At 40.3% G+C, this 15,467-nt stretch overlaps 1 protein-coding gene across 2 annotated transcripts; it reads right to left on the minus strand.

The window, feature by feature from the left end:
- Positions 1–207: 207 nt before the first annotated feature.
- Positions 208–14,952, minus strand: ZNF789 (zinc finger protein 789). Of its 2 annotated transcripts, XM_011385598.2 has the most exons (5): positions 14,811–14,952; positions 12,430–12,507; positions 8,298–8,424; positions 3,729–3,842; positions 208–2,589 (listed from the first exon to the last, which is right to left on the minus strand). In XM_011385598.2, exons 1-5 carry the CDS (start codon positions 14,859–14,861, stop codon positions 1,577–1,579), a joined length of 1,383 nt encoding a protein of 460 aa, XP_011383900.1. In that variant the 5' UTR covers positions 14,862–14,952; the 3' UTR covers positions 208–1,576. The 2 variants fall into 2 exon arrangements, with proteins under 2 accessions (XP_011383900.1, XP_023381972.1); XM_023526204.1 differs by lacking the exon at positions 12,430–12,507.
- Between the last annotated feature and the right edge of the window lie 515 nt (positions 14,953–15,467).

A 15,467-nucleotide genomic window follows, 5' to 3' on the forward strand; every position in this document is an offset into this window, starting at 1 on the left:
ATACTCTTGGTCTGACAACTGTTTATCTTTTCAGAGAAGGCAGAAAGCCTTCCCTACACTTGCACTCTTGAGGTGGGGGCTCCTTTCTCCCAAAGCAAGTTAGTTCAGCAAGGCTTTCAGATCCGTGTCATCCCTTACTTCCTCCTTTGAGTCTCAGAGATTTGACTGAAAAAAATATTTTCAAATATTTTATAGAGGTCATTAATATCGGGAAAAGAAGTCCTTTTAATTTAGTTTTAGAGAAAGAAGTGGAGCCAAATACAAGTTCTCTGTGTTTCCATAAGAAGTCTTTAGGAGCTCTTTACAGTGCTGTCCAATAAACCTTCCTGTTGATGGGAACATTCTACATCTGTGCTGACCTTGAAAAGTGAGGTTTGACTGAGGAATTTATTTATTTATTCATTCATTCATTCATTTAATTAAAATAGCCTCATATGGCTAGTGGTTAGCATATTGAGTAGTGCAGCTCTTTTCTTCCTCTTGGGAGAGATGTGGCTGATTATAGCCATGTTTCATGTATCCTTTAGTTGTGCCTTCTTTATTCTGGAAAGCTGGAAGCTTGTGCATTATAGGAATAGGAGAGATTTACTTACTTATTTTTTTCAGAATAGATTTAATAGCCTGGGCTAGACCTCTGTGTACTCAAGCCCTCTTCTGCTTTTCATAGGTCCCCATCTCCCAAGGCTGTGTTAAGGGAGACTTCTCTCTCAATGGCTTATTTCTTCATCAGTGAGAAGTTTCAACTTCTTAATTTTGCTTAGGGAAATACAATTTTGCAGTCTTTTCTTCTAGCCAATTCATGACAACCAGTACAAAAATACTGATTTGGTATTTTTGAACCCAATATACAATCTAACACTAATCAATATTTTCCTCCGGCAAGGCTTAAGAGTCCTCAATTTTATGGGGTGCCACTTGCTTTCTTCTCATTCTCAATAGAACTCTTTTACTTTTATATGCTGGGTAAGAAATGGAATTGGTGGGAACAATAATAAATATAAAGAAGAAACTAGAGGGGATTTGAATGATATGACAGGGTCTAAATAGCAATTTTTAATGCAGACCTAGAGTGATGTTTCGGTTATTAGAATTTCAAATGGGTTTCTTGTATTGGTGACCTATAGTAGAATGTAGTAGCATGCTAATTTAATTTTATAAATAAATTTTAGTAATTCTTACTCCCGCACTAGCTACTAGTGAGTGGCATTTACTTTTAGTCTATGAATACCAGGTCATCTTTTCTGTATGAAACCAAGAAAGGCATTCTTAAATCATTCATGATCCATTAAATGGTCTCCAGCCTGTGGGACCACAGAGCAAAGCTACAATGTCTCCTTTCTGCCTTAACTTGATTTGGGGGAACTGAGGTATACAGGTCTCAAGGGAAACTGGACATAACAGCCTATCATATTGTCTATTAAGTAATTCTGGATTACAGCAAGCTTACCTACAAAAAGAGGGTCCCCACAGAAAAAAGTTCAGTTCTTATTTATTAATTTTCATGAAACAATCAAACTATACATACTTGTATGACGGTTAAGTTCTGGTATTTAAATGGTAGCTTTCCTGGTTAGTCTCACATAGATATATGCTCTTTGTGAGTGCCCTGATGCTTAATAAAGCTTGTACGCCAACTGAAAGATTTCCCACATTTGTCACATCTATAGGGTCTTTCTCCATTGTGAATGACTTCATGTCGACGAAGATTTGACTTGAAACTAAAAGTTTTTCCACATTCTCTACATTCAAATAATTTCCCCTTGGTATGGGTTCTTTGATGCTGAATGAGATCTATATTCCGACCAAAGAATTCTCCACAGTCACTGCATTTGTAAGTGTTTTGTTTACTGTGAATTTGTTGATGGCTCTTAAGGGTTGAATTCCGAACAAAGGCTTTCCCACATTCAAGGCACTTATGGGGTTTTGCTCCACTATGGATTACCTGATGTCGAATAAGCGTTGAATTCTGACTAAACTTTCTTTCACATTCACTGCATTTATAAGGTTTTTCTTTGGTATGGATCCTCTTATGTTCAACAAGATATGCCATCTGACGGAAAAATTTTCCACAGTCATGACATTTATATGGCTTTTCTTGAGGGTGACACTGTTTATGGATAGTAAGAGCAGACTTCTGTTTGAAAGCTTGGCCACATATGTCACACTCAAAAGGGTCTTCTGAAGTGTGAATTCTCTGATGTCGAACAAAATTTGCCTGACGCTTAAAGACTCTTTCACATTCATTGCATTCATAAAATTTTGCATTTGTAAGAATTTGCTTATGCCTCAAAAGTAATGATCTCTGATAGAAGGGTTTTCCATATCCATCGTATTTGCCCTGCTTCTTCCTTGTTTGAGCATTCTGATCTTGAAAAAGGTAAAGGTTTTGAAGGAAGTCCTGGTTGCATTCATCACCAACAGTAGGGAGTGTAACTCTGTAAATGTCCACAAATTTGTTACATTTAAGTAATTTTTCTGAAGACGTCTTTGCCATCTTCTGCTTTATCACTGATACCTTATATGACTCTAAATCTTCAGAAATTTTCTGCTTTGGAATCAGCTTTATCATCTGGTATCTGGCTTCTGAACCTAGTGAAATAAAAAGGAAACATATAACCGACCTCTCCACTGCAGAAGAAAAAAGGGAAAAGAAGCCAATTGTTTGTGATATAAGATACTCAAATAAAGCTAAGACATGTTTACTTAGTTATATCATCATACTAAAGAGGCCAAAATTCTGATTTTTTTATAGGACTCTCAGCTTTCATAACAGAAAGAGTTCTTGATATCAATCAACTAAAAAATGAACAAGTGTGTCAGAGAACATGAGAACCAAACGAACCCAACTTACCCAACAACTTACTATGGGTATTCAGGAGTGTCACATAAATGTAGGAGAGGTAGCGTCTTATACTTTCTAGATAAGCATGTTTTTAATAATTCTGGGAGAAACAGCTCCTTAAAAATGGAGAAAGTGTAAGATAGAATAGAAAAGGAATCAGAGGGAAGTAGGTATAAAAGCTAACAGAACAGAACATTGGTTCTCTATCAGTAGTTTTACCTCTCGGGGGCCATTATTTGACAAGGGACATTTTTGGTTGTCACAACTGGATGGTGCTATTGGAACCTAATGGGTAGAGGCCAAGGATGTTGCTAAACATCCTACAATGCACAGGACAGTTCCTCCACAACAAAGAATTATCCAGCCCAAAACGTTGAAGTACTTCAATTGAGAAACCTTGGAGTAAAGGGATGTGGGAAGGGGTAGAAGCAGCAACAGGATTTAGTAAGTAGAAAAAAACAGGTACATCAAGAAATACTGAGGAATGTGGAAAACAAAAGGAATGCAGGGAAACAAGAGAAAGTAGAAAGGGTAAGTAATGAGAGTAGAATAAAGCAGTATCTAGGATGGCATAACAGCAGTCAGAAAACACCAAACCGGCTGCTTCAGGGAAGTACTTTACTGCGGTAGAAAGAGGATAAGCTTTGTAACTTGAAATCAAATACCAACTAGCAACCTACTGTGTGATAGATAGCTTAAGCTATGTGTTTCTTCATCTGGAAAATGAGGATGATGGTCAAACCTACCACCTTCAGAGGGCAGTAGGGATGAAGTGGGAGAAGATATGGGAAACACCTGGCTCAGTATCTGGGCCACAGAAGGGGCTTCATTAATGTGACTTCCCTTCCTGTTTATGATTTCCACTTGACTGGGTCTTCTCACCCACCTGGGCAAGCACTACTGGAAGACTTCCTAGTCCCAGCTCTTGGTAGATCCAGGATCCATGGGTCTTCCCACTGCTCCAGCTGACAGATCACCTCAGGTTTGGGAAATTGAAATCCTACTCATGAGAAGTAAATGGGATGTGGTGGTTAGTGAGTTACAGAGAGATGTCCTAGAGCTCAGTTTAACCTTTGGGTCTACAGTAGCAAGCAGAGATAAGGACGATAATCAAAGCGCTGGCACAATCTTTGTGAAAATTTGGCAATCTTTATTGACAGCCTGAATGATATTCACACCTTGGATGTGGTAATTTCACTCTCAGAAATACAGCCTAAGGAATAATAAGGACAAAAATTAATGTTCCAGAGATGTTCAGCAGAGTTGTAACAACGCAAAACTGATATAAACTGTATGTTAAGAGGAGAGTAATTAAAGCATAGAACATTAATCCGACAAAGGAAAAAGTATTAGGCACATGTTAAAAATCCATGTGTTCAAAGAATATTTATTAAAATAGGAAAATGTTCCTTGGATATTTTAAAGCAAAATACAAAACTCATATACAGTATGATTCAAAACTCATATAAATTATGATCCAAGTTTTGTTTTTTAAAACTACATGTATATGTGTATGTACATAAGTATATACATATATGAAAAAACTAGGAGAAAGTAAACCAAAATGTTGACAGAAATTATTTCTGGGCAATAGGCCTGCAGATGACTTTTACTTTCTTCTCTATTATTTAAAAATCATTCAGTAATATGTATATATTAAGAGACTCGAGAGTGCCCACACCCTTTAACTCCAAAATCCAGTCCTGGGAATATACCTCAGGGAATAATCAGAAAATTCATGTAAGGATTTATAGTCAGAAATATCCATTAGAACGTCATAATATAGAAAATGATAAATGCACAAGCAAACCAACAAACACAAAGCCACTAAACATTCTTAAATGAGAAAATGAATAAATATTATGGATCATACAATAGAATTACATTAAGATCATTTACTATATTTATAGGGGCTTTTAATAACAGGAAAAATGCTGATGCTATAACATTAAGGATTTTTTTTTTCCAAATTTATTGATATATGATAGACAATTAGCTGCTCATATTTATATTGTACAATTCAATTAGTTTTTTTCTCAATTATAGTTGGCATACATAACGTATTTGTTTCAGTTATGTAGCATAGTGATAAGAGATCTATATAACTCACAAAGTGATCACCCCACTAAATCTAGTAACCCTTTGTCCTTACATATTATAACATTATTAACCATCTTCCCATGCTACACTCTACATCTCCGTGTTTATTCTGCAAATATCCATTTGTACTTCTTAATCCCTTTGCCTTTTCTCGCTGTCCCTTCAAACACCCCTCCCATCTAGTAGCCCTCAAAATTGTTATCTATGAGTTTATTTCCATTTTTCCATTTTTTTGTTGTTGTTGTTATTTTGTTCTACAGATTCCACATGTACGTGAAATCATTCAATATTTGTCTTTCTCTATCTGATCCATTTCATTCAGCATATACCTTCCAGGTCCATCAAGGCAATATCTTGTACCATCCCCTTCCTTTTAGTCTGTGTGTGTCTTTTAACTTGAAGTGAGTCTCTTGTAGGCAGCACACGCAGGGGTCTTGTTTTCTTATCCATTCAGCCACTCTTTTTGGTTAGAGCACTTAATTCTTTTCCATTTGAGGTACTTGTTGATAGGAATGTAATTATTACCATTCTTTATTCTTGTTTTTGATAAATGTTTTTTTCTTCTTAAAGAAGTCCCTCCAACATTTCCTGTAATACTGGCTTGGTGGTGATAAATTCCTTTAGCTATTTTTTTTTTTTTTTTGTCTGGGAAGCTCTTTATCTGTCCTTCGACTCTAAATGATAGCTTTGCTGGATAAAGTATTCTTTGTTGTAGATCCTGGGTTTTCATCACATCGAATATTTTGTGCCAATCCCTTTTGTCCTGTGTAGTTTTTTTTGAGAAGTTAGCTGCCAGTCTTATGGGTGCTCCCTTGTAGGTAACTAACTGCTTTTCTCTTGCTGCTTTTAAGATTCTCTCTTTGTATTTAACCTTTGGTATTTTAATTATGATGTGTCTTGGTGTGGGCCTCTTTGGGTTCCTCTTTCTTGGGATTCTCTGAGCTTCCTGGGGTATGTCTATTTCCTTCACTAGGTTAGGGAAGTTATCCATCATTATTTATTTAAATAGCTCTTTAATGTCTTGTTTTCCTTTGGGTACCTCTATGACACAGATATTTTTACATTTAATTGTGTCCCATGGGCTCCTTAAATTATTTATAGTCTTGGCTTCTTTTATCTTGCCATTCTGATTGAGTGTCCTTGGCTTCCCCACCCTCTATATTGGTGGTTCGATCCTCTTCTTTATCCAGTGTTTATTCCCTGTAATATACTCTTTACCTCAGAAAATGTGTTCTTCATTTCTGACTAGTTCCCTTTTACAATTTCCATTTTTATGTTTTTTATCTCTGTTAAAAGTTCTCACCGAATTCACCTACACTTTCAATAAATTCATTGAGCATCTTTATAACCAGTGTTTTGAACTCTGCATCTGTTAGATTGCTTGACTCCATTCTTCCTGGATCTCTGGTCCGTTCTTTCTTATGGTTTCTGCTTCTTTGTCTTCCCATTTTGGCTGCCTTTCTGTGACTGTTTCTATATACTAAGCAAAGCTCCTAAGTCTCCCAGTCTTATTAATGTGGCTTTGTGTAGCAGGTGTCCAGTGGCATAGTCCTGAGAGGGGTTCAGCTGCAGGTCAAGTTTAGCCCCAGCCTGTGCCCCTCCGGGGCCACCTGTTAAGATTCAGCAAGCAATCCACAGATGCTGTGATTATAGTTGCCACAAGAAACCACACCAGAAACTGAAGCCAGCTGTCACCAGTGTGAGTCTTGGCTCTGCTCAGCAAGGAGCATCTGACTTGCTGAGGACACACCTAGATGTGGCTTGGGTGGGTCTGTGAGTTGGGGGAGGCAGAGTTTCAGGGAATCCTCGGGGCAGAGCTACCTCTGTTATCCAGTTTGATGACGTCTCTACTATGGCAGTGCTGAGTCTGCACACTGGGTAGGGGGCAGGGCTCAACAGAGGAATAATGGGTACCTCAGGCACGTCTGTACAAGAGAAAGCCTTGCCTCTGGCCCTCACTCTGACAACTCAGTGTTCCCCTGTAAATCCCTGGTGCCCTCAGTGCAGCCCACCCAGCGCTGGTGCTCAGAGTGAGAAAGTCTGCTCACAGACACGGCTCCTTTAAGAGGCGTCTGCAGCTGTCAGCTGCTGCTGCCATAGCCTCTGTCCTACTCTGTCCCACCAGCCACTCAGGACCGGGCCGCCTTGCATCTTCACCCCCTCCTACCTTCTACAGTTATAGGGTTATTTCTTATTTCTCTCGTTAGTTGTAGTGCTTCTGTTCATCTTGATCCCAGGTGACTTTTCTTGCTGTTTGCTCCGTGTTTGTCACAACTTTGATTGGGTCGCAAAAGGGACGAACAGAGCCTCTGCCATCGACACCATTTTTTCCCGTCTCAACATTAAATTTTAAAGGGATTACAGAAGTATACAAATATGCTCAGCTACATTTTTTTTAAAAGCATAAGGAAAGAAAAATCAAAAGGAAATATTCCAACGGTGTTACCTTTGAATGTTTTCTTCTTCCGAAGCTTCATGCTTTCCAATACCTTCCATGTATTCAAATATGCTCTTAGAATTTTTAATGGGAAAAGAAATATTAACAAATCCAAAGGTAAGTCAACGATCTCATGACAGACTTTGTGCCAACAGTGTCAGTGCAGTGTGGGGGTCTACAATATTTGATATGTGGTCCTAGAAAGAAAACTATCCAGGAAACTCCTACAGTGGGACACAGCATTGGAATAAGATAAAGGCTGGCTCCTGGGAAGACGAAAGCAGTGAAGGTTCAAAAATGAAGTCGGTTAAGACACAACTAGTGATGTTGCAAACAAAGAAGAAACCCATTTCCAGAGAAAACAAATAAGATTTTCAAGAGAACAAAAAGCTAGCCTTGGGAATCCAAATCAGCCACAATATTTTCAACTCCAAGAGGTCTTATAGATGTGGAAGAGGCCAGTGGGGGTGAGGAATAAACTCTAAAACAAAAGGAAATTATCCCTCCTCCACAATCCTCTATCTGAAAACCTTGAGGCCAGATGTGTTTCAAGATTCAGAATTTTCTCAAGATTTTAGAAAGGTGCCTTGGTGTGTCATTTTCTATTATATACCACCCCTAACCCAACAGGGTTTGGAGCTGTACTTTTAATCAAACACACTGAGATTTCTGATGCAAAAAAACCAAACCAAAACAAAACAAATATGAAGACCAAATGGGAAAAATAAGGATGATAAGTTTCCTGTAAGATGAAATCAGGTTTTGCCACCAATGACTTCCAGATGGGTCTTCTAGCCAAACGAGTTATGAAAACACTTCTGGTTTTCAGAGCTTTTTCTGATTTTGGAATTGCAGAAAAGGGATTAAGGACTAGACACTCAAAGCACTCAAAGTCAAATTTTTAAGCAGAGTCATTACCCAATAAGATCATGTTTCTGTAATTCTCCAGCATCACATCTCTGTAGAGGTCCTTTTGAGTCCAGTCAAGTTTGTTCCACTCTTCTCTGGTGAAGTACATAGCCACATCCTCAAAGGACAGCATCTCCTGAAAACACAGCGACTAATTATAGTTTCAATTCTGACAATAACTTTGGAAGCTATTACCATTATTCTATGGGTCAGATTTGATGAGGTAAAGTGACTTAGCCAAGCTCATTCAATTAATAAGTAGATTCAGGGAGGGATCAACTCCAGTCTTCTCACCCCGAGGCAGGCACATTCTTTCTTCTATACTAGAGTTGACAAATTTTTTCTCTAGAGGGCCAGATGGTACATATTTTAAGCTTCTCAGGCCATTTGGTCTCTGCTGCAATTATTCAGCCCTGCTGCTGCAGCAGAAAATAAAGCCATTGGAGGACAGGTAAGAGAATGGGTATGGCTGTGTTCCAATAAAACTTTACTATCAGGTCAATATCAGCTTGCTGACCCCTGCTCTATACAATACTAACTTTTATAAATAATATGTTTCTTCTGCCCAGGTCCTCATAGGGAAGAGGTGGCAAACACAAATGAGGTTACTGAGGATAGCTTTGTATGCCCACTAGTCACAAAGAAATGGAGAAGCTTCCCGGAAAGCAACAAGGCCTGCAGAAGTATGCAGGGGCTGGCTATGCTGGGGAAGAGGAAGATAGGGGGAAGGGTTATTGGAATCCAGAAAGTTGTTGGAGAGGGTACAAAGCTGGAGGCAGGCCCTTGGAGGAATGCAGCCACTGATGGTAAATGTAAAGGTCAGTCTCCCAGGGCACAGCCCAAAGTGGGGAAAGGTAGAGAGTATATCCAGAGAGATAAAGTGTTCATCACAATGTATGCAGTAGAAGTTTCCATTTGCAACTGTGTGTTCACCTCATGCGGGCCGAGAATGGAAGGTGTCTCATTCATATGCTATTGCAGCCCTTGGAGCAGAGGCCTGGTTGTCTACCAGCATACTCTCTTCTCTTACAAGGCATTGTGTGGGTTCAGGGAGTATTTTTACAAAACAAGGGTGCTTGGCACCAGGGACCAGGGAATCCCACCCCCATCCTGAGAAGCTTCCTGTAGCTCCTTCTGGAGTAGACATTGGAATCTCCCAAATTACATGGCCTCTCTCTCTTCCCTACCAAACCTGCCTTCCTCCAGCCCTCTCTCTCACCACCATCCTGAAAATCTCTCCTTTTACTGTCTCAACCTGACCAATTTAGCCATCTGCATTCTCTGCATCTACATAAAGGATAACAAGCATTAGAGGACAAAATGGTTTAACCTCCCATGGAGTTATCTCTGTATATTTAATTTTACAGTTGGGTCCGTAATGATTCCCAACAACTCTTGCTCTCATATTCCTAACCAGTGGTACTCTACATCTTTATCACTCTTGTTTCTTCAAAAAACATTTACTGAGCACCAATAAGTTGTTAGCCTTCATGCTATAGGCAAGTAAAAATAAAGGTTACAGCTCCTGCTTAGGTCACACAATACAGCTACTCAGGCTGTGCACTGCTCAACTCTGAGGAAACCATTCATAGCTGGGTGAATAGGGCTTCCTAGAGTTGCTAAGTGCACAACTGTACAACCCCATAGCAGCTCTGGTCCCTGCCTCGGGGAGTGAATGGTCCATAGGAGGAAGATGGAGAAATCAACATGGTAACAATCCAGTGGTCAATGCCCCGTGGGAGGTAATCAGAGGGGGCTGTGTAGACAGGTAGCTCACTTTCCCTTTCAGAAGGCAATGGCAGTTATGACCAGATAATAGCCCTGGGCATATGCCCTTTAACTCCTCTCACACTCCCCACCACCTCCTCCAGACAGTACCTACATTTTTACTCATCCTTCTTCTTCTTCCTCAGGATGCCCTTCTTTTAATCCCTCCTCCTCTGCCTTTGATTCCATTCTCTGCTGTCTCCTCCAAGGTCTGAATCCAATGAGTCTTTCTTTTCTATACCTTTACCTTCTTTCCCCTTGTGATATTGTGATTTACAGTAAAAAAAAAAAAAAGTTTATCTGGTCTTTGTATATTTGCCCTGTTTCTGGCACAGAGCTCCTAAAACCCTTAGAATTTCCTAAATAACAGAAAATGAGCATTATCTAGTAATATCTGGTCTTTTGTCCTCAGTTTCTGAGATAGCTCCAGAGCCATAAAAGTGAAGAAATGTTTTATTACCTATAATAAATCTCTTCCAACATCTGAGTTTACGTTAATGAGGTGACCTTTGGAAAGTCCATAAAAATGGGAGCTGGCTTCCAGAAGAACCATCATGAGATTAGAGGGTAAGAACTTTCGGCTCCCTCCCAACCCCAACTAAGAGGAAGAGAGAGGAGCTGAAGATGGAACCTACCACCAAGGCCAATGATTTAATCAATCAAACCTATGCATTGAACCTCCATAAAAACTGAAAACTTGGTTGCACAGAGGTGCTGGGAATGGCATGCCTAGAGAGAAAATGGAAGCTCTGTATCTCTGTCCACTTATCTTGGCCTATGCATCTCTTCTATCTGACTGTTCCTGAGTTAGATCCTTTTATAATAAACTCATAATCCAGTAAGTAAACTGTTTTCCTGAGTTCTTTGAGCCACTGCAGCAAATTAATGGAACCTAAGGAGAGGGTCGTGGGAACCTCCAACTTATAGCCAGTCTTTCAGAAGCACAGGTGACCAACTACACTTGTGATTGGTATCTAAGAAGGGCAGTCTTGTGGGACTGAGGCCCTAACCTGTAGGATCCTAAGTTAAGTCCAGGCAGAGAGCATCGGAATTGAATTACATTGCAAGGCACTTAGCTGGTGTCATGAACTACTTGATAGATGGAAAAACCCTGCGTCTGGTATCAGAAGTGAAGTGAAGTGTGAAAGTAGAGAAACACAGGAGTGTTTTTTCCTAAACATTCATTCCTCTACTAACTCCCTCCCCTTAGCCAGCAAAACTGCTAAAATCTCTCCTATTGTTAAAAAGATGTTTCTCGTGCCTTCCTTCCCCTCTGGTTTCTACTCTCTCTCGTTCCCTTACTGGACTACCTTCTGTAAAGAAAACTGCACACTCACTTCCAATCACTCCACAACTCAGCACCTGGATTAGGCCTCTATAGCTCCTCTGAAACCATTCTTTTAAGCCACCACCCTCTCCCCCCGTGAGGGCCTAGTTGGAAACACAGGGAAGAGTAATGTAGTTAATGTAGGAAGTCAGAGGATTTCATAGAGAATATGATTTTTGAGTTGAGTCTTAAAATATAAATAAGTGAGTTTGCCTGTGGAGGAAGAGAACAGGAAATATAAAGAAATGGAAGAATGGAATAACATTGCACATTCTCTGGCTGTGGGGGAAGGCTGGAGATGAAGCCGAGAAGGCAGGCAGAGCTTCATAACATGCAGACACGCCGAAGCAATATGGTCCATCTGCTGCAACTCCAACTCCCTCCCTCCTGATCAAGACTGTTCTTTCAAAATTGTTGCAATGGCGTCCCAGCTTGTCTCCTTACTTTCAAACTCAACTTCTTATAATTACCCATCATAATGTTACAAATTCATTAGCTAAGTTTCCATTATACCCTTAAATACTAATAGATCTGAATTTCTTTCTGTGTTAAAAGAACTTACATATGTACCTCTCCAAACATCTTGTAAATTCCTTCAGTTAAGAGTTTATCTCCTAGCACCAAGTATGGTATCTGGTATACAGCAGGTACACAGTAATTTTTACTGATAGAAACAATGAACAACTATGGTAACAATAGCTAAATATACAGAGTGATTAAAATGTAACTAGATACTAAGCAAAGTACTCCACGTATGTATGTACATTATTTCATTTAATCCTCACAACTCTATGCTATAGGTACTACTATTATCTTATTTTACAGATAAGGAAACTGGCCCAGAGAACCTATGTAACTTGCTGAAAGTAATACACCTAAAACGGAACACGGATTTGAACCTGTCTGAACTCCAGAGTTTAAGATCTTTACCTCACCTTCCAAGAAGGAAAAATCCCCAAATTGATAAACATGGCTCAACCATAAAAAAGGAGTTAAAGCCATGTTAATGAGGCTATAATGAGGAAGTGGAGGAGGAACCCAGCTCACCTTCCAAGGGGCTGTCAGGAACACAGCTTCCATGGCCTGATCTCTGAGATGGGGCAGGATCCCAGCTACCAGGCTAGGCTGAAGGGAAAAAAAAGATAACCAGTAAGGCCAGACCAAAGTTGAACCTCACTCCCTAGGCAACTCTGGGACAAGGAATTCCAACAGGGCCAACAAACCTCAGCTGTTTGGTGCTGGACTATGTGATAAAATGAAAGGAGCCACTAGAATAGTCTTTTTAGTAATTTCTGAAGCTGATCAATTTCCAAAGCAATATCTAAAAGAATCTATGGCCTTGTTCTCCCCTTCTCCCTAGATTATGTTCTGTATTCATTGAGAGACTGAATACATAAAGGAATAAAAAGAGATAAAAACAGCACTCTGACCTGCAACCTGAAGCAACTAGGCCAAAACTCAAACTACAACCAATGCTGCAATATGCCCTAAATCAGGACTCGGTCAATAACTGCAAACTTATCGCTAATATTTAGCCTCCAATTTAGGACCAACAGAGAAAGCTAAACATGCTCCCTAGTATCCTACCAGCTAGGATGTTCTGATTCTATTAATCTAATGTGCTCCGGCTTTCCCAAGATGACAAATTCCAAACTGAGCATATTTCAGCTTTCCCTTTTTACCACTATAAAGCTTTCCCTTTCCTCCCTTGGAGACTCTGCAATACACAAGTGATGGTGGCTAACTGACTCCCTTGCTTATAGCAGGTTCTGAATGAAAGTGTTTGTTCTTTGGGTGGTCTTCATTTATTTCTATATCATACAGAATCAGCTCAGGGAGTGTAAAAATGATTTTAGGGCAGTAATCTGAGACTTTAGGCTACCTATTATATACAAGGAGGTAATTATTGTCAAAAGAAATTCAGCTTTACTTGCTATGAATTTTTTATTGTGTGAAAAACAAACTGCAAACAAGGAGATCTCAAAACTCATAAGCATTAAGAAGCTTGGCTCTAGGCAGTTTAAAGTATGTGAAGGGTAGCAGAATGCACCACCCCCAAATATGTCCCTTTGGAATATTATTTTGAGCTGCAGGCACTTGAAAAATAGTAAATGTAGAAAGAGCCTTTCTATGAACTCCCCTTATCTGCCTAAAGACAGATCCTCCAAAAGGACTAAAAATTGTCTTAAGTCCCTTCCAGGGAGTTTCATCAACCAGGGAAGATTGACTCTTGTCACAGGAGATAAGAATAGAAGTCAACAGTACACCCAAATTTTGTCACAAACTATCAGACCTCTTATCTCTTCTTCTAAGGGCCCCTTCGTCTTTTACTCTCCTCTAAGAGGCATACACCCTCCCACCCCTTTCCCTATTAAGACGGTATTTAGGCCTGAATTCTAAGCCAAGCCCGGAGTTGCTCACTTTTCCCTGGTTATCTCTCATATATACATGAGGTATAAATGTTAATAATCTTATTTTTCTCTTAATCTTCTATTGCAGGGGTGTTAGTGAAGAACTCAGAAGGGTTGAGAGAAAATTATTTTTCTTCCCCTTACACACAAATGAGGAAGCACCTTTTTTCCACTGTGATTGGTTATTAGAGACTTATATTCCTTTAGAGTAGCAGTGCTGTACAAGCTTACTTCTTCGCAGCGGAATGGCTAGGAAGATGCAAGGTCACCACACAAGAAAGCTTAACTTTCATTTCAGGACCAAGTCAGTATTTGCTGGAAATTAGCTATTTAAGTTCGGGTTCCCCAGCTATGAATGGTTGGCCTAGGGTTATATCCAAACTGTGGCCTCCAATTTAGCTTTTCTTTAACATATAAATTCAATATTGTTACTCTCCAGGAGTACACGTGATGGGATGCACATGATTTTAATTTTTCTTGTGCTTTTCTGGCTACCGGTGAACCTTGCTTTTTCTGTAAGTGCATGTTTAAGAAAGTCTCACACAGTTCATGTTCCCTAAAAACATTGTGTGAAAAGACACTCTGCCTCTTAAGCAGGAAAGGGCTCCAAAAAAACGTCCTGATAATGGCCCCAACATTGAGGAAAGGACGGGTATATTATCTACTGTGAATACTATACATCTGGAACTCAGAATCTAAAATGCCACTTCACAATCATGTGAACCCCTCAAATTTTTAATCGTATCTCGTTTTCTCCTATAACAAAACCAAACAATAGTATCAACCAGGCAATCAAGAATCGGATTCTTCTTCCTTAATGCTGAAGACGTGACAGCGCGTAACATATTCAAAAGCTGGCGTCTTCGGAAAGACACTCTGTAAACGTCCTGTGACTTCCCCTGAAGGCCAGAAAGCGCGGGGGCGACTCCCGAGCCCTGACACCTTTCGTGTCGGAGCTACTGTGGCTTCCGTACGGCATGCACCCCTCTCATCACACTAGCTTCTTTCTCCCCAAACCTGCTTGGCGCCTGCTCCGAGAAGTCTTAACTGTCCACTTGCAGCGACCATGTGGGCTGGTCTCCCCTCTCCAGGTTCCCAGCCAGCCCGAGTGAGTGCTTACGCCCCTTGCCAACCCCCACCTTAGGCAGCTAAAACGGAAGTTTCCCCCGCCTTTCCCCCGCCCACTAGCGCTCACGAGCAGAGCGTCCCCGCCAGTGTACCTTCTAGGAAGCACGGAGGCTTCGCAACTCTATGGTTGTGCCTCATCCTCGTTACAGGTACCTGGTGTGAACTCTAGAGTAGAGGACCCCAACGCCCAGGCCACGGACTAATATAGTCTGTGTCTTGTTACGACCCCGGGGCAGGGTAGCAGGAGGTGAGCAGTGAATGAGCCAGTGAAGCTTGTATTTGCAGCCACTCCCCAGTGCTAGCATCACTGCCTCAGCTCCGCCTCAGATCATCAGGCATTAGATTCTCATAGGACCACGGGTCCCTGGGGCCAAAAAGGTTAGGAACCGCTGCTATAAGCAAGTTTCTATTGCTACTCTTTAAGCTCACTGATCTTTTCAGATATTGTTGGGGTTTTTTTAATCTCCGGAAGCTCCATTTATTTATTTTTATTACCTTGTATTTTTTCTGTTCATTGTTTTATTTTAAATCCTTGAACACATTCAT

Source organism: Pteropus vampyrus, unplaced genomic scaffold, assembly GCF_000151845.1.
Source record: "Pteropus vampyrus isolate Shadow unplaced genomic scaffold, Pvam_2.0 Scaffold739, whole genome shotgun sequence".
NCBI classification, from domain to species: domain Eukaryota; kingdom Metazoa; phylum Chordata; class Mammalia; order Chiroptera; family Pteropodidae; genus Pteropus; species Pteropus vampyrus.